Below are 26,673 nucleotides of genomic sequence, written 5' to 3'. Positions count from 1 at the left end.
TCCAAAACGTAACTACTAATAACCTACTATTGATAGGAAGCCTCACTGATAACATAGTTGATTAACACATATTTTGTATGTTATAGTATTATACACTGTATTCTTAAAGTAAGCTAGAGAAGTGAAAATATTGATAAGAAATTTCTAAGGAAGAGAAAATACATTTATAGTGCTTTATGTATATTAATTGAAAAAAAAAAATCCAAGGATAGGCAGGCCAGGCTGGGACAACTGCAGGGGCAGTGATGGGTCCCACCCCAGGATGGCATGGCAATGTTTGGCTGCCAGAGGGCATTGACTTAGCTTCCAGGGGATTCTGCAAGCAGGGACAGCTACCCTATGTGCCTGGAGGTGACCACCAACAATGGAGGGCTGTCAGCAGCCAAGGCCATGTGTGAGTACACTGGCCTTTGGAGGTGGGGGAGGGGCCAAAGCTGGGAGGGGCTCCCTTATGCCTTTGTGGCATCCCTGCCCTCTGGGCAAGTTCCTCTGTCAGCTCAGCCTTCTGCCCACCTGGTGTTCACCCCAACCACCCCCAATCAATACACAGAGCCACCTGCAGCCCTGCCAGGTCCTGCCCTCGCCTGGGCCACTTCAGACTGCAGCAGGCATGACCCCTGTGCAGATTGCCTTTAGTTGGGTGTCTTGAAGACTGGAGAGCAAGCAGTTGTAAAGAAATACCTTCTGGCTTTTGCTCTCAACTCTTTAAAAATCTGTGAATGAGTGGACCTGTCCAGTTCAAACTTATGTTGTCCAGTGTCCACTATATCTCTATGTGTTTAGAGCAAAGGAGGCACCTCAAAGTGAGAATTGCACTCTCCCCGGCAAATCCCAGGTCCTGGTGTTTTCTGGAGTGAGAAAACTCTGTTGCTTCATGCTCTCAGTTCGGCTTCTTGTCCAAGTTTTTAGCTGTGAGGGACCTGTTGGCTTGAGATCTTATGCTAGGAGTGGTCCTTGCCTTCAGGATGCTTATGCTGTATCTGAGGACAATGAATGTCTAGAATAAGATGACCTAGTTTCCCTGTGGGGTGTTGCACCATCCCTTCCATGATGGTGGCACTGATACCCCCAGGTTCCTAGAGAGCTGATTCATGACTACTCATAGCAATCACTGTCTTTAACTCTAGGAAGCCACCTTGCTCACGTAACACCCATCTCTGGGGACAGCCCACATCCAATTTCTGGCCAGTGATGCGAGTGAGTGGAATACATAGGCTCAGCCACCTTGCCTCAATTCTGGACAGTGTGAAGGGCCATTCCAGCTCCAAAGCTCTCTAAGGACCCTCTGAGGGCTCCACTGCCACTTCAGGCCTGGTCCAGCTTCTGCCTCCTGCCTTCTGCCTCCTGGCTCAGTCCTGCCTCCCTCACCCCACTATTAGTAGTTTTTCCAGAGCCCTCTCCGGCAACTTCCTGTACATCAATCTCAATCTGAGTCTTTTCCTGGTGACCTAGCCTAGGACAGCAACCTACATGGTAAGGTATATATTTCCAAGTGTCAGATAAAGGCATTATACAATATAGGACTCAGAAAGAGATCCCTTTCGGTCAGGGTAGTAAGGAAAGATATAGAAGACCTAAGACCTGGTCATGAATGATAAATCTAGAAGGAAGGATGGAGTGGACATTTTTGATGCTGGCAGCTTCACATCCTTTTCCTAGTTCCTCATTGATCATTATTCTATGTGCCTTGAACACTGTTTTTATTTCTGGCTCCATTTTCTCTCTGATTATATCAGTTCATTGTGGGGTATCTTTAGGCAGAAATTATACTACTTTAAAAGTTATTAAATAATAGCACATAAAGCCAAGATAATAAATGATGGATCCAAATGGGAAGGCAGAAGGGGAAAAAAAAAAAACTTTATTTTTTTTTTTGGCTCCAACAATATGTTAATAAAAAAATTGGAAATAGAAAGTTGATCTTTTGCAAGGGAGGATTAAGAGGTGGGTGTGGTGGGGAATTCCAAGTCCCGCTTGGAGACATGCAGTGGAAATTTTTAGTCCAATTTGTGAAGGTGGGGAGAACTCTAAGGAAATGATCTTGTCATTCATTCTTTTGTTGGCGTTGTAGTATTCCCAGAAAGACTCTCTTGCTCTTTTTAGCAAAAAAGGATTTGAGAAGTGCTGGAATGATTACCAATAAGATTTCAAATAGAATTATGTAGTAGACATGTATTTCTTCTCTCCATTTGTAAGAGTTTGATACTAATGAAATGACCATTCCTATAGATTAAAATGGTTAGTATTTTAAGTTTATGTACTCAACCTAAAAGCTTGACTGCTTAGTTGATTTTGAAGTCCCAGCACACTCTTTCTGGCTAATAGGTATCTATATTTAACCTCATTTTGAATTGAAAAGAAAAACCTCAGTTTTACATATCAACTTGCTTTTCATTTGTTCTATCTGGAGCATAAAGTTGTGGGAAATCCTTTAAATATAAATATTTGCCTCCCAAGGTATTTTTTCCCTAGATACTGTGTACATTAGCTACATTGTATTTTTACTAGGGTCTTTCTAATTAAGTTGCAAATAAATAATAAAAATATCTTGGGGGCATACTCTGAAGACTTTGAAATATATAGAAGTTGAATTTGCATTCAATTCATTAACTTACCTATAAACTCATACCAATGAAACTTCTTGCTATTTCATTTTCACTGGAAAGCAAATGACCACAAGGCTCAGAGCTCTCCTTTAAGAATGGCTAGGTTTATGGAATGCCTTATTTCTTATGTGGAAAATTTCAAAATTAGCTTACACATACTAGCACAATTATGAAAACCATGAATCTTCCACATTTGCATGTCACATTTCGAATTCCTTGAAAGCTAGAGAATTAGAAATGTTGTCTAAGGCAATAACCTCTGAATTAGTTTCAAAAGTATAACAAATTATTATTCTTATTTTTAGATTTATACCTAAGTTATCTTTATACCTGTGTTTAATTCCCAGTACCTGGATGAAATCGATAAAGTGATAAAGTCTCTTTTTTTTTTAGCTTTATTTGAGGAAATATATGGCAATTAAACAGAATCTATTTAAAAAGCCTCAAATTAAAATTTATTGAAAAAAATTGTTTTCTCCTTGTTTTCTATTTCTTCTGATACAACTCAATTTTTTTCTGCCTTCACCTTCTAATAATTAGAGAAATATAGTATATAAATACACAGTTTGGTACCCTGACATTCTGGCCGTAAATTGTTCATTTTGTAAATCTGGGTACTTTTTTTTTGTAAATTTGGGTACTTTTACAAGTCATCTTGAAGTTAGTATATGTATTTTTAATCCTTTTTAATATATACCCCATTTTCTTATGTTTCTAATTATGAGTGATTATTTATTAGGTGACATACTTCGGATTTTTCATTTTTCTTGTATAAATAAGAGTGACTACTCAAAACACATGGGCAACATAATACCCTCAATTATTTCTGCACACACAAAATATTTCCAAAACCAGAAAAACCAGGGATCATTTCTAGAAATGCCATGACTTAATTGGAGCATGGTTATAATTAAGTGTGTGTGTGTGTGTGTGTGTGTGTGTGTGTGTGAGAGAGAGAGAGAGAGAGAGAGAGAGAGAGAAAGAAAACAAATACATTTTTATCCATTTCTGTTGCTGTTCTTTATGACTGAAATTTCAACTTTTCTTTCAGTACCGTTTCCCTTCAGCCTGAAGAACCCGTGTGTTAGCATTTCTTTAGAACAGAATTTCTGATGACGGATAATTTTAGCTTTTTGTTTGTTTGTTTTTTCACTTGAGAATGTCTGTGTTTTGCCTCTTTTCCTGAAGGATATCTTCACAAGATATAGAATTCTGGGTTCATAGCTCTTTTCTTTCAAACTTCAAAAGGTGTTGTTCTACGGTGTTCTGGTCTTCATGGTTTGTGATGAAAATACGTGGTAATTCAAATAGTTGTCTCCCTGAATGTAATATGACATTTTTCTCTTGCTGCTTTCAGTTTTTCTTTACCTAGGTTGTCATGTATCAGGGAGTGGTTTCCTTGAGTTTATCCTTTTTAGGGTTTGCTAAGCTTACTGAATGTGTAAATTATGTGTGCACAAAATTTGGGGAATTTTTAGCTATTATCCATCTTTTTTTCCATACCAATCTCTCTCTCTTTTCTTTTGTTAACTCTAAGGACACAAATGGCACAAATTATAGGTCTTTAGATGCTCAGGTCCCTGAGGGTCTATTAAGTTTTTTAGTCTTTTGCTCTGTGTTACTTGTGTTGGATAATTTCTATTAATCTTTTTTTTTTTAAAGATTTTATTTATTTATTTGAGAGAGAGACAGTGAGAGAGAGCATGAGCGAGGAGAAGGTCAGAGAGAGAAGCGGACTCCCCGCAGAGCCGGGAGCCGATGCGGGACTCGATTCCGGGACTCCAGGATCATGACCTGAGCCGAAGGCAGTCGTCCAACCAACTGAGCCACCCAGGCGTCCCAATTTCTATTAATCTTTTTAAGTTTACTGACTCATTCCTTTGTTATCTCTCTTCTACTATTGAGCTCATTGAGGGAATTTTAAATTTCAGAAACTGTATATTTTCAGTTCTAAAATTTTATTCATTTGTTTTCCTGTACTTTCTATTTCTCTAATAACAACTTTGATCTTTCCATTCATTCAAGATTGTTTACCTTTACCTCCATGGAGTGGGGTTGTAATTGATGTTTTAAAATCATTTTGTAATAATTTCAACATTTGGGTAATTTCAAAGTTGGCTTTATTGTCTTTTCTCTTGAGAATTGGTCAGATTTTCCTGATTTTTGAATGTCAAGTAATTTGGGATTATATTCTGGTCACCTTGAAGATTATGTTATGAGACATTGGTTTGTGTTAAAATTTTGGGGGGAACTGTTGATTTGTTTTTCTTTGTTTCTGCAGTGAGTCATGTGGGTTTCAAGTCACAAATTTTGTCTCACTTTCTGTGGGTGGTGGTTCAATGTCAGTTCAGTTCTCAAATTCTTTGCTTTTCTGTTTCAGTCTGCCCTGCATATGCACCACACAGGGATCAGACTGGTACTTGAATAGTTCATCATATCATAGTTCAGTTCCCAGAGGTCTTTTGGGTTCATTCCATGCATGTGTAGTTGGGGGTGAGAGCAGACATTTACTGATATATAACAGAATTAGAGGAACCTCCCCCCTTCTGGTTTTCTTTTTGCTGGTATCTCCCCTTTAATCTTTAGCTCTTGGGATCCCACTCCCTAGTTCCTCTAATCAGAGAGGTAAAACTGGGTGGGGAGGATGTGGAGACTTTAGACACCTTGAGGACAGTAACAGCAATGCAGCTTTGGAATTGGGACAGTCTTTGGACCCTGGTCCCTGGTTCCAGCAGGAAGAGAGGAGACCTATTCTCAAAGAATTATGTTGGTGTTCTTATATGTCTGGGGCTGTGTGAAAGGTTGATGAAAGACACTTGACTTGTTTCTTCTAATTCAGACCTCACTCAAGGCAGAGAAGAGCAAGCATTTCTCGAAACCTTATAAAGCAAATGAACAACTCACAGCTGTTTGTTTCAGAAGGTTCCAGAAAGAGAGTTTCTTTGTGAAATTATGGCATCCCACAGTGCCCTTGTCTGCTGGGGAATATAGAAAGTCATATGCATGCCTAAGGCAAGATGCATACACTAAAAGAGCTTGAGAAGATTCCAAGTTTTCACTTCTGTAAGATCTCTAGTCTCAGTGCAAACAGAAAGTATATCCTAAGGAAGAGTTGTAAATAGGCTGCGTGTTCTCTCTCTCTCTCTGACATACACACACACACACACACACACACACACACACACATAATCCTTGCTATTCAGAAACATTTCTATGTAAACAGTAATGAAAGACAACACAAAGGAATGGGCCACATGTGGAAAAAAATAAAGATTTCATAAAAAAGAAAGTTTAGAAAAGTAACATACAGGGGTACCTGAGTGGCTCAATCAGTTAAGCATATGCCTTTGGTTCAGTTCATGATCTTGGGGTCCTGGGATTGAGCCCTGTTTCAAGCTCACTGGGGAGCCTGATTCTTCCTCTCCCTCTGCTCCTCCTCCCCACCCTGCTTGTGCTATCTGTCTCAAGTAAATAAACAAGTAAATAAAAATCTTAAGGAAAAAGAAAAGTATGATGCAGCTATAGCCTACAGTAATCAACAAAAACAAAATCTGAGGCAGAAGAATCTGATTTCCAGAATTATCAGATGGTAGTATTAAAAATGTCTAATTTTCAGCATAAAACTTGGAACATACAAAGAAACAAGAAAACATGACCTATTCATAGTGAAAATCAACAGGTATTTTCCCTGAGGAAGCAGACATTGAACTTACTAGACAAAGACTTTATGTTGCTTGTGTTGAGTATATTCAAGGAGCTAAAGGAAACCATGAGAAAAGAGCTAAAGGAAGTAAAAATAACTTCTAATCAAATAGAGAAAAATCAATAAAGAGATGGAAATTGTAAAAGGTAACCAAACAGAAATTCTGGACCTGAAGAGTATAATAGCTGAAATGAAAAGCTAATGAGAGTGTTCAAATTACAGTTCTGAGCAGGCAGAATAAAGAATCAATGAAGTTGAAGACAGGCCAGTTGAAATTATACAGCCTGAGATCAGAGAAAAAAAATGAAGAAAAAAAAATGGAGAAAAAAAAATGAAGAAAAAAAATGGAGAAAAAAAATGAAAAAAAAATGAACACAGTCTAAGAGAATTCTGGGATACTGTCAAGCATATCAACACATGCATAATGGGAGTCCCAGAAACAGAGGAGAGAATGAAAGGGCCAAAAAGATTATTTGAAGAAATAGTGACCAAAAACTTGACAAGTTTGAAAAAACACATGAAACTGCACATCTGAAAATCTCAATAACTTCCAAGAGCATTAAGACTGAATCACACCATAATCAAATTGTCAAAACTAAGGGCAAAGAGAAAATTCTGAAAATGGTAAGAAAGAAGTGTTTCACCACCATCAAGGAAACTTCAGTAGGATTAAGGGCAGATTCTCCTGAGAAACCATGGAAACCAGAAAGCTTATACTTTTAAAGTACTGAAAGAAAAACAAAAAGAAGAAAAACCTGTTAACGAAGAATCTTATATCATGCAAATTAAACTTTTTAGAAACAAAGGAGAACAAGAAAATCCCAGATAAACAAAAAGTAAATTGTCACTCATAGGTCTGTCCTAGAAGAAATGCTGAAGGGAATCCTTAGGCTGAGATGAAAGGTGAAAAAAACAGACAATAACTCAAAGACATTCAAAGACATGAAGAACTCCAATAAATGTACAGTATAGGTAAATATAAAACACAGTATTGCTGCGTCTTTGTTTCATTACTTCTCTTTTAATTTCCTATATTATTTAAAAGACAAATGCATAAAGCCGTAATCATAAATCTATAAATAGGTACACAATGTATAAAAATGTAAATTGTGACAACAACAACATAAAAAGGGGTGAAGCCATATAGAAGCAGAGATTTTGTATGATATTAAAGCTAAGTTGTTATCAGTTCAAACTAGATTGTTATAAATTTGGGACATCAATAATCCCTCTGTTAACAAGTAGGAAAATATATAAAAAAATATACACAAAAGAAAATGTGCAGGGAGTCAAAATGATACCCTACAAAAATTAATAAAATATGGAAGAATGAAGTAATAGAGGAAGTGAGGAACAAAAAGGGTATAGATATACGGAAAAAAAATAGCAAAATGACAGAAACGTGTCCTTAGTAATGATTTTTATGTAATTGGATTAAACTCTCCAATGAAAGGCAAAGATGGTGAAATGGATAATAAAACATGATTTGGTTGTATGCTGTCTTCAGGAAACTAACTTAAAATTCAAAGACAAAGTTGGTTGAGAGTGGAAGGATGGAAAAAGAAATACTATGCAAATTATAACCAAAAAGTGCAGAGGTCATTACATTAATATTATACAAAATATGCTCAAACTCAAAAACCGTTACAGGGGTACCTGCATGGCTCAGTGGGTTAAGCCTCTGCCTTCAGCTAAGGTCATGATCTTGGGGTCCTGGGATCAAGTACCACATCGGGTTTTCTGCTCAGCGGGGAGCCTGCTTCCCTCTCTCTCTGCCTGCCTCTCTGCCTACTTGTGATCTCTGTCTGTCAAATAAATAAATACAATCTTTAAAAAAAACTGTTACAAATAAGGCATTATGTATCAATAAAAGGTCAATTCATCAAGAATATACAACAATGATAAACATGTACTTACCAAACAACAGAGTCCCCAGTATGGGAATTAAACTTTGGGAGTCTTGTAAAGAATAAAGAGACAATTCTACTGTAACAATTGGATATTTCAAAAGTCCACTTTCAATACTGGAAAGAACAGGTAGATAGAATATCAATCAGGAAAAAGAGGACCTGAAAATACTATAACCCAACAAGACTATGTGTGTGTGTGTGTATATATATATATATATAGAGAGAGAGAGAGAGAGAGATCACTGCACTGAACAGTAAGAGAATGCATATTCTTCTGAAGTTTACATGAAATATGTTCCAGAAGAGACCATATGTGGAGACGTGAAAGAATACTCCAGAAGTTTTAAAAGATTGAATCATATAGTTTTCAAATTACAATGGAATAAACCCAGAAATTAATAACAGAAGGAAAAGCGAAAAATTTGCAGATACCTGGAAATTAAACAATGCATTCTTGGACACCAGTGAGACAAAGAGGTAATTACAAGGAAAATTAGAGAATACTTGGAGACAAATGAAAATAGAAATGCAATATACCAAAACTTATTGGGTGCAATAAATTGAGAGAGAATTTGTTGAGAGAATCAATAAAACTAAAAGTTGGTTCTTTGAAGAGATCAACAGAAATGAGAGACCTTTAGCTAAATTAACAAATCTAAAGTGAGAACAGATGCAAATGATAAAATCAGAAATGAAAGTGGAGACAATACTACCAACTGTATAGAATTAAAATAATTATATGTGAGTACTATGAACAAGGATATGCCAACATATTAAATAACCTAATTGAAATGGTGAAATTTCTAGAAACACACAAATTACCAAAATTGACACAAAAGGAAATAGAAAATATAAACAGACCTATAAAAGTAAAGAATTGAATCAGTAATCAGAAACCTCTCAACACAGAAAAGTCTTGTACCAGATAGCTTCAGTGGTAAATTCTACCAAAAATTTAAAGAAAAATTAACACCAGTACTTCTCAAACTTTTCCAAAATGTAACATAGAATAAGAGGGAACACTTCCTAACTTATTCTGTGACACCAGTAACAAAGCCAGAGACAACACAAGGAAAAAAAAACAAAAACAAAAACAGAAAAATTGCATCCAATAACCCTTACAAATATAGATGTAAAAGTCTTCAGTGAAATGCTCATGAACTGAATCCAACAGCACTTTAAAAGGATTATACACTGCGACCAAGTGGAATTTATTTTATCCCGCAAGGGTGGTTCAACATAAAAAAATCAATGTAATGCACCATATGAATAGGACAAAAGGGGAAATAAAAACATAATCATCTCAATTGACCCAGATTTGCATTAAAGAAGTGATTACATTAAAATGAAGCCATTAGAGTGAGTCCTAATCCAGTCTATCTGCTATAAAAAGGAGACAGTTGGACACACAGATTCCAGGGATGCATGTGCATAGAGAACAGACCATGTGAGGACACAGCACAAAGGCAGACACCTGAAGGCAGCAAGTGAAACAGAGAGGCCTCAGAAGAAACCAGAAATTGCGAACGTCTTGAACTTGGATGTTTTGTCTTCAGAAATGTGAGAAAATAAATTTATGTTGCTTGGGCCACCCAGTTGTGGTACTCTGTTCTGGCGGCCCTAGCAAATTAATACATCTGCTTTTACAGTTGCTAGTCAACACTGTGCAGCAAGTTCTGGCCAGAGAAGTGAGGTGAAAAAAAAGGCAAAAGACTACCAAATTGGAAAAGCAAAAGTAAGACTATCCTTATTCAAAGATGGCATGTTCCCATATATAGAAAATTTCAAAGAATCCATAAAAATACTACCAGAGCTAATAAAGAAATTCAGCAAAGTTGCAGGGTGCAAGATCAACACACAAAAATCAGTTACATTTCTGTACATGGAAAATGAACAATCTGTAGAAGAAATTAAGAAAGCCATTCCATTTACTTTAGCAAAGCAAATAATAAAATATCTAGGAATAAGTTTAACCAATGAAGTGAAAGACTTCTGCACTGAAAATGTTAAACATGCTGACAAAAATTAAAGAGCATTTAAACAAATAGAAAATCCTATGCTCATAGGTTAGAAAATTTAATATCCTTAAGATCTCATTACTACCCAAAACAAACAGTAGATGAAGTGCAATCCCTGTCAAAATTCCAATAGCCTTTTTTTTTTTTAAATAAAAAAGGTAATCCTTAAACTCATATGGAATTGCAAGGGGTCCCAAATAGCCAAAACAGTATTGAAAAAGAACAAAGTTTCAGCCCTCACACTTCTGTCTCCTGATTTTAATACTTACTGCAAAGCTATGGAAGTGAAAATATGGTATTTCTATAAGGGTAGAAAGGTAGACCAATAAAATAGAATTGAGTGTTCTCCAAAGAAGATATGCAAATGGCCAATAAGCACATGAACAGATGTTCAACATCATTAGTCATTAGGAAAATGGAAATCAAAACCACAACGTGATGCCACTTGACAGCCACTAGAATGACTATTAATATAAAACGTAATTTTAAAAAATCAGAAAATGCCAAGTTCTGGCAGAGATATGGAGAAAGTGGAACTCTTGTACATGGTTTGTAGGAATGTAAAATGGTGCACCTGCTATGGAAAATAGTTTGGCTGCTTTCCAGAAAGCTAAATATGTAATTACCATATGATCCTCGTATGTACAATTCTTACCGATGTACATAAAATAAGTGGAAAAAGTACTCTAACAAATACCTATACATACATGTCCATACCAGCAGTATTCACAGTAGTTAAAACGTAGATACAACCCAAATATCCGTCCACAGATGAATAAATGAATAAATGTTCATACATACAATGGAATAATTTTCAGCCATAAAACAATGGAGTACCAACACACATTACAACATGGCTGAACCTTGAAAACATCATACTAAGAGAAAAGAAGCCAGACACAAAAGGCCACATAATGTCTGATAATATTTATGGGAAATACCCAGAGACAGAAGCTGACTTGTGGTTTTCAGCAGGGAGGAGAAGCAGGAATATTGAAAAAGTAACTGTTTAGTGGGTGATACTGGAGTGATGAAAATGTTTTGTCAAGTAGATAGAGAAAATGGTTGCACAACATTGGGAATATACTAAATGCCACTGAAATTTTATATGTATTCGTGTGTGTGTGTGTGTGTGTGTGTGTGTGTATAAAATACATATTTGAATATATAAATATATATTTATACATATATTTATATATATTTATATAAATATCTAAATATATAAAATACATATTTGAATATATAAAATCAGGAAATGTTACTGTAAAGGAATACTTGACAAGTAAAACGCAATTGTTCATATCACATAATTATACTTTATTTAATCCTTAGTTGTCCCTAATGAAAGCAATAAAAACTACAGTAGGATTGAGAAGAAATCAGAAGACTAATTCCCTTGCCTTCTGCTTATATTTATTTTAAACTTTCCATTGCCCTAAAAAGCTAATAAAATTCAGCTTCCTTAAGCTATGTTTTAAAATAACTGACTACATGCCAAAACTCTATATGTCAAAAGTTAGAAAAATTGAAAGAAAAGGCATTTTCGAATGAAATGCACATTTTAGGTATATATATTTTATATATATTTTAGGTATATATATTTTATGTTTTTATGTTTATGACATTTTAAGCCTTTAAGCTTCCTTTTTTTCTTTCTTTCTTTCTTTCTTTCTTTTTTTTTTTTTTTTTTTTTTGGCAGTTCCATGTTTTCCCTGAGGGCATTTTATGGGCTCTTCTTCCTTAGGTTCATGTGAGCAGCACTCACAGAGGCTCTCAAGTCAACATTAGAAACACAGAAGCAAATATCCTGAGCTCAGAGCCTGGGGGGAGCCAATGCTCCAGCTGCCATGGCAGCAGATCAGGGGCTGGTAACTCAGTGGCTTAAAAGAGTGGCTAGGAGATGGGTGGTTTCCCATGACCTTGCTTTGCCTGAAACACATATTGCACAGGATTTAATGGAATCTTCTCCTGGGCTACTAAGAAATCCCTCTTTCCAGTATGGGCTTGTTGAATGTAGACTTAAAAGATATTCAATTTATGGTATCTCAATATTTTCATTTAGTGCCTCAATTTTCTTTTTTGACATCAGAGTAGTCGTCAAGTCATTACACTGTGGCAAACGGTTCTCTGAACCTCCAAAGAAGAATTTTAGGCTAAAATGAGATAATGTAACTTCTGGTTAGATCTTAAAGATCACTATGTGCATTTGCACATGTATACTGAAATATAAAATTATATATGCCAATATTACATGTATGTATTTAGCTTATGAATTTATCATTATGTAAATATAAAATCTGTATGTACATAAATATGTAAATATACCACATATCTATCATGTATATATTTGCCATATGAATAAATTTTATTATGTATAAAGTATTAGAGTTTCAAAGGCCTGGCAGCCTCTCTAAACAGAGTTGCATGGCCAGAGGCAGACCAAGAACCAGAATGTAGGTCACCCCATCCAACACCCACCTAGTCCTCTTCAGAGAAGTGTTGCAACAGTTTATTCATCAATTCACAAGAATAGTTTTATTTTAGAATCCTTCAGAGTCTCTCTCATTTTGTTGATTTACTCTTGCTTGTTTGTCCCTCATTCTCATTCCTATTTCCTGCCTCCCCCTGTGAAACTATACAAATGTGTTTTGTACATATATTAAATATACATAAACACATTGGTGTTAAACATATATGTTGGTTTTCCAGGTCTGTGTTCCTAATTTATCTGAATGATCTTGTGTTCTGTGTCCCATTTTTTTCCTTATCATGTCTTAACCCAATTTTTTTTAAAGATCCACATATGTTCTGCTTTCATGCACCTAATGTATTAAGAGGCTTGTTCACCTCATTTTTACATATTCATCTCTTTCGTGGTGGAAAATTGGAATGTCTCCAATTCTCTGCTACTCCAGACAAGGATATAAAGAATATTATGACTCAAGTCCCCATGTAGACCTGCTGCAAAAATTTCTCTAGAGTTTATAACTCAGAGAGTGATTGCCAAGTCAGAGACTTAAGCATACTTAACTACTGACCTCCAGAAGGACTACCAGTTTCACATGACTAGCAAAACATTCGTTCCCCTTACAAAAAAACCAGTATTATGAATCTTTATAATTTAATATGATGGCTGTAAAATGTTAACCCATTTGTGTCTTAACTATAATGTCTCTATTAAATGTCTCTATGCTTTTTGTTCCTCTGTATAAACATATTGCCCTCTCAAGTTTTCTTTTGTGAGATGCTTATTTAGACATACTGCTTCTATTCCATAGGTTGACCAGTCTTCTTGTTGATATGCAAGCATTCATCTATTTGAAGTATTAATTTCATGTAAACTCATCTTTAATCTTAGATTTCCCAGTTAATCCTCTGTCAGTGAATTTTATTTATGGTGGCATTTGTTGGATTTTCAATTTTAATGTGGTCAAATTCATCTTTTTTTTTTTTTTTTTTGGCCTTCTAACTTATGTTTTGGGTCTTAGTTTAGAGGCAATCCCCATGGAAAAGGCACAAAGTTATTCTTTCATGTTTTCATCTATTGACTTTTTAGAATTTTCTCTTTCACATTTAGGTCTTTATTCACCTGAAGATCACCTTTGTGGCAGGGGTCTAGCATCATCATCATCATCATTATCATCATCATCATTATTATTATTATTTTATTGAAGCCATTTTTTCATACGCTAGCCTGTTCTGTTCCTCTTGACTTGTGGGATCAACTTTGAGTTTATCAAATTCATGTAAGCAAATTAGGTTTTTTTCCTGAACTCTATGTAGTATTCCATTTGACTTTTTTCCCTTTCTGTAAGAAATCTAAGTTCTGTTTGTTTTATTTTAACTTACGGATTTATAGCATACCTTGATTGTCTATTAGGACAAACATCCTCACCCACTTTTTATCTTACTTCTCAAAATTTCAAAGTTGGTCTGGCAATTCCTAGGGTTTTTTTTTTTTTTAAATATATTTTTAAATAAATTTGTTGAATTCCTTAAAAATTCTTTTCTTATATATTTTGGAATATGTTTGTTGGTGGCCTGAAGGTTTCTCCTGGCATTTTATTTGAAGTTGCATTGAATTTGTAAACTAAATTTGGGAAAAACTGATTTTTTTTCATATTAAGTTATCTCATTCATGAATGTGGTATATCTCTTCATTTATTCAGGTCTTATAGTTTGTTTTTCTGTTGGATTTTACAGTTTTGTCCATAAAGGTCTTGTGTATTTTTTGTTAAGGGTTATTCTTGTATATATTTTTCAGTCAGTTTCAACCTGTAGGATATATTTATATGTATATAATTTATCACAAGGGATTGGTTTGTACTATTGATTATATGAACTGCCTAAGCAAGTCCAAAATCCATAAGGTAGGCTTTCAGGAAGGTTAGAAGTATGGTCATGGGCAAGTTGAAATTCATGGGCACAGTCTGAAACTACTATGCTCTGGTGACAAGAGTTTCCTTTCTCTCTCCCTTCCTCCCACCCTCTCTCTCTCCCTTTCTCTATTCAGACCTATTTTCAAGACTTCTAACTGATTGAATCGGACCAGCCCAAATTGTCAAGCATACTATCAGTACTTAAAGTCAGTTGATTATGGACTTCAATCACACCTCTAAATTCATGGCAATATCTAGATTAGTGTTTTGATTAAATAACTGGGGACCATTGCCCAGTCAAACGGATACATTGGCAAAACCTTTTATAGTACAGTTTGCTAACTTAAGTTATGTCTTGTTTTCTGTTTGATTATTGCTAATCAATTTAGAGGAGCTATATTGATTTTTGTAAGATGATATTGTGTCTAAATCACTTTCTGAATTGTGTTTTTTTTCTGGTGGTTGGTCTGGGGCTTCACTTTTACATTCTGTGTTGGTGATACTATCATCTGCAAATAGTTTAAGGGGATGTTATCTGCAAACCATTGTAGTTATTACAATTCTTGGATTCTTTTTCTTATCTGATGACTTTGGCCAGTGCGCCCACTGATACATTAAGTGATGGCAAGGATAGCAAGTGTCCTTGGTCGTTCTCTGACAATAATGTATATCTAAAGTTCCACCACAGACAGGATGCTTGCTTTAGTTACGGTATTGAATCCTTCATCATTTTATGGATATTTCCTTCCATTCCTAGTTTACAGAGTGTTACCTTCTTTCATCATAAATAAAATTTGTATTTTATGAAATGCTTCTTCTACATCCATTTAGAAGATTATGATATCAGCCCACTGGTATGTAACATACACATTTACATTTACTAACGTTAAATCACATTTGTTTCTATGCAATAAATAAACCCTAGTTACTTTGCGGGTGGGGAGCAGGTAGTAATTGACACAAAATGTTTCACTAGTTTCAGGTATACAACATGGTGATTCACCTTTTCTGTATGTTACGTATGTTCACCACAAGTGTAGCTACCATTCATCTGTCGCTATACCATGCTATGACAATATCATTAATAAATTCCCAATGCTATACCTTTTATTCCCATGACTTATTTGTTCCATAACTAGAAGCCTATGTCTCTCACCCCCTTTCACCCATTTTGCCCATCCCTCCACCCATTCCCCCCTGACACCCACTAGTTTGTTCTCTGTATGTAGAGGTCTGATTCTGCTCTTTTCAATCTAGCTTATTATGATGTGTTATATTCTTACTATGCTTGTTCAGTTGGTTAGCAAATATCTTTTTTGATAAAGTATGTCTCTGTTCATAAGTAAAACAGGCTTATAATTCCTCTTTTTATTTTCTAGCCTTATTTTACTTTAAACTTCAAGTTACTCTAACTTTGTAAAATATTTTAGGAAATGTCCCTTCTTTCCCTACTCTCTGCAACTACTTTTATAAGATAGGGGTTTTTTGTTCCTTCAACTTTGGCAGAACTATTATAAAATTTTCTGGGCCAGGGGCTATTTGTGGGTCCATTTTGTGGTAATTTGTCATCTAATAAGTAGGAAAGCACTTTTCTTTTACATTGAATTTTTAATCAATATTTATTTATTTATGTGTTTATTTTAGAGAGAGAGAGAGAGAGTGCGTGCACGAGCTGGGGGGAGGGGCAGTGGGAGACTCAGACTCCCCACACTGAGCAGGGAACCCCATGCAGCACTCAATCCCAGGACCCTGGGATCATGACCTGAGCCAAAGGCAGATACTTAACTGAGTGAGCCACCCAGGTGCCTGAATTTTTAATCAATATTAGTAGTATAATTTTATAAAGAGAATAAGATAGCTTTAGCTTTGGACTAATTATTGAGTATTGTTACACCTGATACACTTCCAAGTGTGTCTTATAATAGATGAGGCAGAAATGGGATCCAGATGGAATGCTCCAGATGTCAGATTAAGTCTGTTGCCTTTGAAACTCCCTTATTTCTCCATGCTTCTTCCCATCTAGGACATACGGGCCGGCTATTAAAGTCTCTGTGCTTCACCAGTCTTTCCTTCCTGTTGCTGCATATCATCTTCCACATCACGTTGGCTAGCCTGGAAGCTCAACACCGTATTGGACCTGGTTACAACTGTGAGTGTTACGGTGATTTTTTCCCTTCATATTTTGGATGAATAAAGCTATGTGTCATAATACTCATAACAATCTATACACCAATTACATGATAGAATTCATGATCATTTCTAGTCATTCGGTGATCCTGTACTGTAAACGCATAGAAAGCAACTGTCATGGAAAATTGGGTAATACAAGCAACTTAATGAATGAATTTTCAACAAAAATTAGATATGAGGCCCCTATTTGTAGGCAAGACATTATTACTGGGCTTGGTCTAATAAAAAAAAAAAAAACAAGATTTATACTAATCCCTGGAGCATACAGTACAGCTACTGAGGCAAGATATGTACAATTTCTAACATGATTAATATGAGTACAAAAATTGGTTAGCATTATATGACTGTGACCTCAGTCCTATTCTATAGCATAATGGAAGTTTTCATGTGCCTTTATGGGAAAAAAATACAATGACACGTAGTTTCTTTTTTATTTATTTATTTGTTTATTTATTTAAGATTTTATTTATTTATTTGACAGAGAGAAAGCGAGATCATAAGTAGGCAGAGAGGCAGGCAGAGAGAGGGGGAAGTACGCTCCCTGCTGAGCAGAGGGCCTGGCGCGGGGCTCGATCCCAGAACCGTAGGATCATGACCTGAGCTGAAGACAAAGCCTTAACCCACTGAACCACCCAGGTACCCCAATGTAGTTTCATTTACTTATTTATTTATTTATTTTTAAGATTTTATTTATTCATTTGACAGACAGAGAGCGCAAGTAGGCAGAGAGGCAGGCAGAGGGGGAGGGGAAGAAGCAGAATCCATTGGATAATAATGTGTATCTCTGCCAAAGCCGAGAACCCAATGCGGGACTCGATCCTAGGATCCTGGGATCACGACCTGAGCCGAAGGCAATGGCTTAACACACTGAGCCACCCAAGCGCCCCTGTAGTTTCTTTTTTAATTGAGAGTTTTTTACTGCTACTCATACAGAAATAGTATGTCTCATATGCATCATATTTTGAAGTTATGATCTGAAAATGTCAACATCTATATTCTTTATCTAGGCAGCACCATGTTTCCAAAATTAACCTGTTACTGGATAAATTCGCCTTCAGTTTTTCTAGGATGTGTGATTGTCATTTGAAAAAAGAAGAAGCATTTCAAGTGGATGGAATACAACCCTCATGTTTTAAGTTAAATCTAAAGAAACCCTGACATATTTGAAATGGATTATAATAAGTTTTAAATTGTCAGCTTTTCTTTGAATAAACCCATTTGTGAGGTTTAAATTTCCTGATCTTTCATAAAGGCAAGCACAAATAATAGGAAGTAAACCCACACTTCCCTGCAAAATAAAATGATTAAAATTCTTCATGGATCAAAGACTATTAACATAAATCTCTCTAGTGAGAGATCCTTTAGTAAAATCCATATTTATAAATTATTCAGTATCCTTCAGCATATAACTTTTAGAAAGCTACCTTTTACAGACCTAAAGTTAGTATTCATTTTGGCCGTTTTACTGAGTTCAGAATCCATTGGATAATAATGTGTATCAAAATGGTTTTGCTGTAAAATCCAGGATTCAAGATATGGTTCTTGTTTTTAAGTTGGCGTATAATTCATATACAATAAAATTCACTGATGTAAGGAATACAAATGAGTGGCTTTTAGAGTGTGGAACCATTGCCACTCTCTGATTCCAGAACACTTCCATTGGTCCCCTGCCCACAGAAGAGTAATTCTCCATTCCCTCTCCACCCAACCCTAGGCAAATACTAGCTTACTTTCTGCCTCTGTTAGATTTACCTGTTCTGGACATTTCATCTAAACAGAATTATACAATATGTAACCTTCTCTATCTGGCTTCCTTCACTGAGCATGATGTTCTCAAGTTTCATCCATGTTGTAGCGTGCTTCAGTACTCCCTTCCTTTTCATGGCTGCATAATATTCCATCATTAACATGTGGCTTTGCTGTTTGGTGAAAGTCACTTCATTATTCAAAACTAGATAAAAGAAAATGTTTATATAATAAGTACTTTAGTTATGTCTTAATGATTAAAAAAACATTTATTACATTTGACTGGGTTCAGATCCTTTTAGACTTAGTAGAAATATTATAGCAGTATTTCCTTGTGCTTCTCAATCTCAAATCCTTTGGATACTTCTTAAGAAGACATTCCTAGAATCATAAGGAAAGATTTTTTAACCAAAAATGTTGTCTGAATAAAAGGCTATTTCATGGATAATGATTTATCTATCACTGGAAGTATTTAATCACAAGATAGAGTACAACTCATTCAGTTTTTTAAAATTTGAGTTTATAAATATATATCTTGCCTGTGTCTACAAATGAATTTAGATGCTGAGTGATATTGTGGAAACAACTATACTGGAGGGTGTCTAGATTAAGTGCAGTTTGTCATTTATTTTCACCCAGAGTCTAAGTGTTTCTAATTTTTATTCAAAATGATAAATTTTAGGGTGCCTGGTGGATGAGTTGGAAGAGCATGTGATCTTGGGCTTGGGAGTTCAAGCCCTGAGTAGGGTGTAGAGATGACTTTAATAAATAAAACTTTAAAAAGGATGATTTTCCACAGTTCTATAAAAGTCAAAATAAAAATGTAATTGAAATGTTAAAACATTCCCCTTTCCACATTTATAGATATATTTACTCTATGTATGGCCTCCCCTATAAGATGCAAACAGGAAGATATACAGACTTACACACACACACACACACACACACACACACACACACACAAATACACACACACACACACACAAGTTTGTTTTCATTTGTCTCCTTCTTCCCAGGCAAGGATCCAGATTACCTGGACCCTTTGGATGGGTCCTATGCTAATGCCATGCAGAAGTTTGTAATTTTCAGTGGCGAAGATGTGGAGGCCATCTTGAGCGTAGACAGAGCTGACCTCTTGACATAAGCATTCCTTACAACTCAATCTTGGGGAGTTAGCTCTGCCTTTCCTAACTTCATATCCTAAGTATTTGGGTTCCCAGATGCCCAGATATTTCCATGTCTCTCTCCGAGATATCTTTATTCATGCACAGTTACGGTCTACTGTCAGTGAAGAATGATCTCACATACTGTCCTCCCTTCCTTTTTTTTGATGTCCTTGTATAAAAGCTCTTTTCTTTTCCACAGAGGGCCAATATAACGGAAATCATAATAGTAAACTTTATTTCTACCAAGTTAAGCTCTAGAGAGAGATTTACTCCTACCAAAGTTACTATTCCAATTTGCAGTTACAATATTGTTGATGAGGTCACCAACAGAGAAGGGATGTGCTAAAGACCGAGTTTGAAAAAGGAATTTGTAACTCTTTCTGTCACAGGCACCTTGAAAGTGAGTTTACAGAAATCGTAAATTTCTTCTGAAAAACGAGTGATGCGTGTAACAGCATTGGCTCATCAGGTGTTACCGATTTTTTTGGTCCAGTTTCATGTGTAGTGTTTAAAAGTAATACGTTCTTGAAAAGGGATAAAAGGGAAGGGCAAACAAACTTCAGAGCTTTGCAAAACTAGGTTAGTCCAAGATTGACACAAAACAGGTTTTCAGCCTCAAGCATTTTTTTAATGATCAAGTTATATAAACTCCAGAAAATACTCTGAGAGTGGGTAATGGAAACACTGACTTTTAATTTAGAGTTGACTTCATTTCACTAATGTTATTGTTCCTTGAGCATTTGGAGTTTCGATTACACCATTGGAGTTGTAAACACAAACTCAGCTAGTTTGATATCCTGAATTTGAAGGGTAGCCTTTTTTGGCATCTGTGGACACAAAGCAGCAAAATTTCAAACAAAAAGACAAAGAAAGTGTCTTCGCCAGCAGGGCTGTGCAGTTTAAAATGCTTTCTCTCTGTTTAAGACATTGGTAAATTAAAACATAATCACCCACACAGGTCAGATTTCCCAGTCATTGAAGTCACGTTCAAATTCAAGACCACCGAGTGCTCCTTTATGTGTGTATAATTTTGTTTTCCTACCTACTCCTCTCCCCATTTAAAACTCAAATACCTTCACCCTCATTATAGCAAAAGCTCCCAAGATCCCTCAGGAATCTAAGACGCATGTCTGGGGGACAACAGTAGCATTTATAAATATTGAGTCATTGAAAGTTCTTGTTCCCCTAGAGCCCTGTGAATATTAACTGGCAGTGGTAAAGAGTTTTTCAAACCAGCCTATTTCATTCCTGACTAGCTGGCAGGTTTGTTAAAGGTGCCATTGTGCAGACCTGAAACTTTACTCCCCCAGCCCCCCTCTTTCGCTCTCTTCATTTCCAAAACGGTGCTTATAGGTAAGTGAGGAAATCTGTGGGGCAGGGGGTAGGTACCTCTGTAAATTTTCCTTAAACATGTGTTGTGCCGCTTACTAAAATATTTTCATTCCCTCAAAACTATACTATTTAAATAAATGTAAACCCGGTTTCAATTATGTCACTACAGATGCCACAGAAGTGGTTTGTTGGACTCGCTGGTGGTTGTGCGGCAGTTTTCGTGAAATTTCAAGGCCGCTCTGGATTCCTGTGCTGTGTTAAAGCAGACTACTGATTGCAAGAAACTTCTGAGTTTGAAACTATGAAGGAAAAATTTGTGGTGATAATGGATGCTCTTTGTAGAGCGCCTACTGGCGGTCAGACCCCACGGAGCATTAGGCTCCTTTTCTAATTAAGGATTCATTTTTTTTCCTTGTTACAGATGAGCTCAAATGTTCTTAGGGAGGGCTCTCCCAGCCCATGACCTGGTTCCAGTCTGTGAGTCAGTGTGGGTCAGGCTGTGCTGATGGACGGCTTCCCTGAGGAAGCCTGTGGGCTTCCCTGAGGAGGTGAGTGGGAGCTGCCATTCATTGTAGGCTCTGAGCACTGGGCTGGTGGCCTTTTCCAGGCTGGATTAAGCTGGACACAGGGGATAATTTTATTCCTACAAAGAGGCAGTCTGCTGCTCAAGCCTTGCCCCTATAGGGCTATGACTTTTGTGAGCTGTCTTCCCCCAAGGAGGTGCCTTTCTTTTATATAAGCGCATTGCCTGTCCAAGGGTGCTGAGGTAGGGCTGAGGCCAATGATGATGAGGCTGGGTGAGGGTAGTATTGATCGTGAAGATGAGGAAATGGCCTCCAGGAGAGCAAGTGAGTCACCCAGGCTGCCACACGTCTGAACTGGGATCTGAGCACTGAGCTGCCTGACTTTCCACCATCTTTCCTTCTATTTGGGAACTCGTTGTTTGTTGTCCACTTATGATTCCTTCTGCCACTGCACTTCCTAGGCCTTTGGATCTGTCTAGTTTCACAGGACTTAAATAAGTTGCTGCTATTTCCTTACAATATCTCCTTTGCTTCATTCATTTGTAGCATTCATGGTTAGAGTCATTTTTCCCTGAGGGCAGATCCCCCAGATCAGCTGCTTTCTCCCCCTCTAGAGGGAGGAGCATCTAGAGTTCTGATTTTCCTCACTAGGAGCACAGGAAACTGGGCTTAGAAGCCCATTGACCAAGGGGTTATGATAGACCTTCATAGTACTTTTATCCTGATGCTCTTCTGTGCTTAGAACATAGGAGGATCTCCATGCTGAGACCCAATGTAGAAAACAGTAGAGTGTGATAAGAACACCAAGAGACAGATGCAGGCCTGGCAGTTTGGCATCTCATCTTTTTTTATTTTTTTAATTAACATATAATATATTATTTGTTTCGGGGATGCAGGTCTGTGATTCATCAGTTTTATACAATTCACAGCACTCACCACAGCATATACTGTCCCCAATGTCCATCACCCAGCCTCCTCATCCCTTCTATTCCCCCTCCCCTCCAGCAACCCTCAGTCTGTGTCCTGAGATTAAGAGTCTCTTATGGTTTGTCTCCCTCTTTGGTTTCATCTGGTTTCATTCCCCTCCCCCTTCTACTATGATCCTCTGTCTCGTTTCTCAAATTCCTCAGATCAGAGAGATCATATGATAATTGTCTTTCTCTGATTGACTTATTTCCTCAGCATAATACCCTCTAGTTCTATCCACGTCCTTGCTAATGGCAAGAGTTCATTTTTTGATGGCTGCATAATATTCCATTGTATATACATACCACATCTTCTTTATCCATTCATCTGTTGATGGACATCTAGGCTCTTTCCATAGTTTGGCTGTTGTGGACATTTCTGCTATAAACATTGGGGTGCAGGTGTCCCTTTAGATCACTACATTTGTATCTTTAGGGTAAATACCCAATAGTATGATTGCTGGGTCATAGGGTAGCTCTATTGTCAACTTTTTGAGGAACCTCCGTGCTGTTTTCCAGAGTGGCTGCACCAGCTTGCATTCCCACCAACAGTGTAGGAGGGTTCCCCTTTCTCTGCATCCTCGCCAACACCTGTTGTTTCCTGACTGGTTAATGTTAGCCATTCTGACTGGTGTGAGGTGGTATCTCACTGTGGTTTTGATTTGTATTTCCCTGATGGGCATCTCATCTTGATGATTGTGAGATAGATGCTTAGGCGAGCCTCTCTTTTTAGTGCTAGTGCTGACTCATCTCATGGCACATGTAGCCAGAAGACTCCACCATTAATCATACTCATCATTAATGGTGTTAATTAGAGATAGACCCCTAGATTTGCAAAGTCCCCTGATGAGTCCATCCTCATACAAATGATCCCTATGGATAGTCTTGATTTTTCACATTTGACACAGTACAGTGCAGGAAAGAGTTAATATTTATGGAGTGGGAGACAAAATATATAAAAGGAAACTAGCCCTGTGCTTTTTTTAAGAGTAATTTTTGAAGTCACTTCCTGCTTCCTGCTTTCTCATGGAAGCTAGCCTGGAGGCCCCAAGAGGTGGCATCTGGAAGAGCCTTGATTCTCCTTCTTCTTTTCTTCTCTCCCCTGACAACTCCCTGCAAGGACATACTGCTCCTCAACACAACAATCAGAAAAATAACCAGACCGAGTTTTAATTCCCTGGTCATTTGTGCAAGGATGAGGGTATTGGTCTAATTTTCTCTAAACTAAAATAGTCTAAAAGCCCCTGGATCATCCATATACCTTCCAATCACAGTTATTACACGTGCAATTAGCCTTGGGTGTTATTTCCTTCCGCTCCTGGTAATTGAGGCAGATTGCTTGTTCCGTCCCCTGACACTTAGGCACGTGCCAGCCTGCGATGGATCCTGGCGCTCAGCACTGTGGGCAAGGAAGGCAACTCCAGTCTAAGACTAACTTATGATCTGTAGTCTCTGGATGGGAAGTGTTGCTGAAAGAGAACTCTGGCAACCGAGATTGGATGGAGTCTGCTTTCTTGGAAGAACGAACACGTTCAGGGTCTACTGCCAAAAGCCAGAATTCTACAGGCAAGAGGGAAGATTCAGAAGGTAGCACCTATGCAGAAGAGAAACTGCATGGGATAAAAATCTCTTAGGCCAGCCCCTTGTTGATATCCTGATTCTTGGCGCGACAGTCATGCAGGGATGTTCAGTTCACATAGTGTTTTTCAAATAGAATGTGTCATTTTATTGCGAGAAAGACTTTTCATGAGGGTTTCTTATATTATTCAGTATATGAATAAATGCAGGATCTTACATGACCACGGGCAAGTTACTCATGTTTGTGGCTCCGGGTCCTTGACTGTGAATATGACAGTCTGCCATCTCAAAGCGTTGTTGTGGCAGTAGAGTTAATATAGTGCCTGACCCGCACTGAGTGCACGTTAACGATCAGCTAGTATTACTGTTGTCATTCTTACTAGAGGAGTCATGATTCTTGCCCAGGGTCATGCACAACTACAAGGTAACAGGAACTGCTCAGAACTGAATCTTGTCTCTAAAGTATCCACAATCACATGGATGAAACTTTGAAGTTATGACATGTATGAAACTTACTTGGTGTCAGATAATTACTATTACAGTCTTTGTCTTAATTCCCTACTAATTCTTTATATGCACTCTCCACTGTATGGTTGAAATCCTGGGTAATAGGGCAAAATTGTGCTGGTTGGAAGGCTTGTCAATGACGTGTATCTTCAGTGACCTGCCAGTCTCTGTCAGTACTTTTTTTTTTTTTTTTTTTTTTGCTTCTTCAAGAGCCTCTTCCCCACTGAAAATTCCCACCCCACCTGCCCTGTGGCTGCAGTGCTGGGTCTGGACTTGAGAGTACATTACAGTCCTCTCCCTACACCCTCCCTGCCCCAAAGCTTGTCACCTACCCCATGCCCTCCAGTACAGAGGAATAGTACTAATACATTATTCATTATTTATTACCCTTTCTATGTTATGGAATTTTATTTTATTATTTATTTATTTAACGGTTTTTATTTACTTATTTGTCAGAGAGAGAGAGCACAAGCAGGGGGAATGGCAGGCAGAGCAGGCAGAAGAAGAAGCAGGCTCCCTGCTGAGCAAGGAGCCCGATGAGGGACTCAATCCCAGGATCCTGGGATCATGTCCTTAGCCAAAGGCAGACGCTTGACCTACTGAGCCACCCAGTCACCCCTATGTTATGGAATTTTAGATGAGACGAAGGATAAAAATGTTAGGAAGAGAGGTGTTAACTTTTTTTTTTTGTAAAGTACACCAACACTTCACTCATATTATTTCACTTAACTCCTCCCGTGTCTATAAAAACTCACTATCGTGTTACTAATCAGGCCATGAGGACCAGAGGTGGAGAGTGTCTTGCATGAATGAGGTCCCTCAGTGGCAGAGCCAGAATTCAAACTGAGGGCTTCTGGACTCCATAGCCTATGTTCTCTGCAGTGTGTCACGTGGCCTCCCTCGTAAGTGCACAGGGAAAACTTTGTAGAGAAATTGGATTAATTAGATTCTGAGAAATAGCTGAGATTAAGAGCCACAGATTTAGGAGCATGTGCTGGGAGAGAGGATAATTAATCTGCCATACTCACTCTAAGTAAAGCACTAATGGTTGGTGGTATGTTTTACTTGGTAAATATTGGCCTTTAAGAATATCTCCTCCCGGGGCACCTGGGTGGCTCAGTGGGTTAAGCCTCTGCCTTCGTCTCCGGTCATGATCTCGGGGTCCTGGGATCGAGCCCCGCATCGGGCTCTCTGCTCAGCGGTGAGCCTGCTTCCTCCTCTCTCAGCTTGCCTCTCTGCCTGCCTCTCTGCCTACTTGTGATCTCTCTTTCTGTTAAGTAAATAAATAAAATCTTAAAAAAAAAAAAAGAAAAAAAAAAAGAATATCTCCTCCCACGAAGCCATGTGAACTCTACAGGGCTACGTGTTTGGGTGTATGGGTGCATGGGTGCCCCTTTGCTTATTTCCTACTCCCGCCTGGTCCTCTGCCCTCACCTGCCTCACTTCAGGCGGGTCCTTGCTAACAATGGCCACCCTCTGGTCTGTGAGTGGCTTTAACCTTCCTTCTTCAAGCCTGAGAAAACTGGAGGTGTTCTTTTCTGAAGATGTAAATCAGTCAATAAATCAACAAGAACATACGGGATGCCTTTCAGTGTGTGGAAATCTCATTCCCTGAAACATGAACCCCTGAGATCCTGGATCCTGAGGCTCTTTCCAAAATGACACATCGAAGAGTCTAAGATGTTCTCTACACAACCGTCTTTCAAATATTTGAAGGCAGCTGTGATGTCACATCTAAGTATTTCTTTCAGATCCATCTTGAGTCCCTCCCCTCTGCTATCAGCTCAGCGTGTTAGTCTTGTGTGAACGTTTGGATAAGAACGCATCCGTGTCTTATCAGGTGGGATCGCTGCAGCTCCATTGTGCCCAACACCATGGGGCTGTGACTTTCCTCGTTCTGGAAACTTGTCCTTTTTCCCCATCAACTAACATTATGGATCTGTCATGTATCGTATATTTGCCATGCACATCTTTTCTTACCTAAAATATCTAATCTATTTCTTGGGCAATCCAACTTTTAATTCCTTTAAGGCAGGTGTGCCCCCATCC

At 37.7% G+C, this 26,673-nt stretch overlaps 1 protein-coding gene across 2 annotated transcripts in view; it reads left to right on the top strand.

The window, feature by feature from the left end:
* The window catches only part of PIEZO2 (piezo type mechanosensitive ion channel component 2), a 471,611-nt gene that overhangs the window by 150,800 nt on the left and 294,138 nt on the right, over positions 1-26,673 (top strand). For both annotated transcript variants that reach the window (XM_047697821.1, XM_047697822.1), the window contains exon 3: positions 16,640-16,765. In XM_047697821.1, the coding sequence (XP_047553777.1) occupies positions 16,640-16,765 (126 nt within the window). The remainder of the gene's footprint in view (positions 1-16,639; positions 16,766-26,673) is intronic.

The sequence above is a fragment of the Lutra lutra genome, chromosome 12 (assembly GCF_902655055.1).
Source record: "Lutra lutra chromosome 12, mLutLut1.2, whole genome shotgun sequence".
NCBI lineage: Eukaryota > Metazoa > Chordata > Mammalia > Carnivora > Mustelidae > Lutra > Lutra lutra.
The sequence above is the reverse complement of the archived record's forward strand: the minus strand, read 5'-3'. Positions and strand labels throughout refer to the sequence as shown.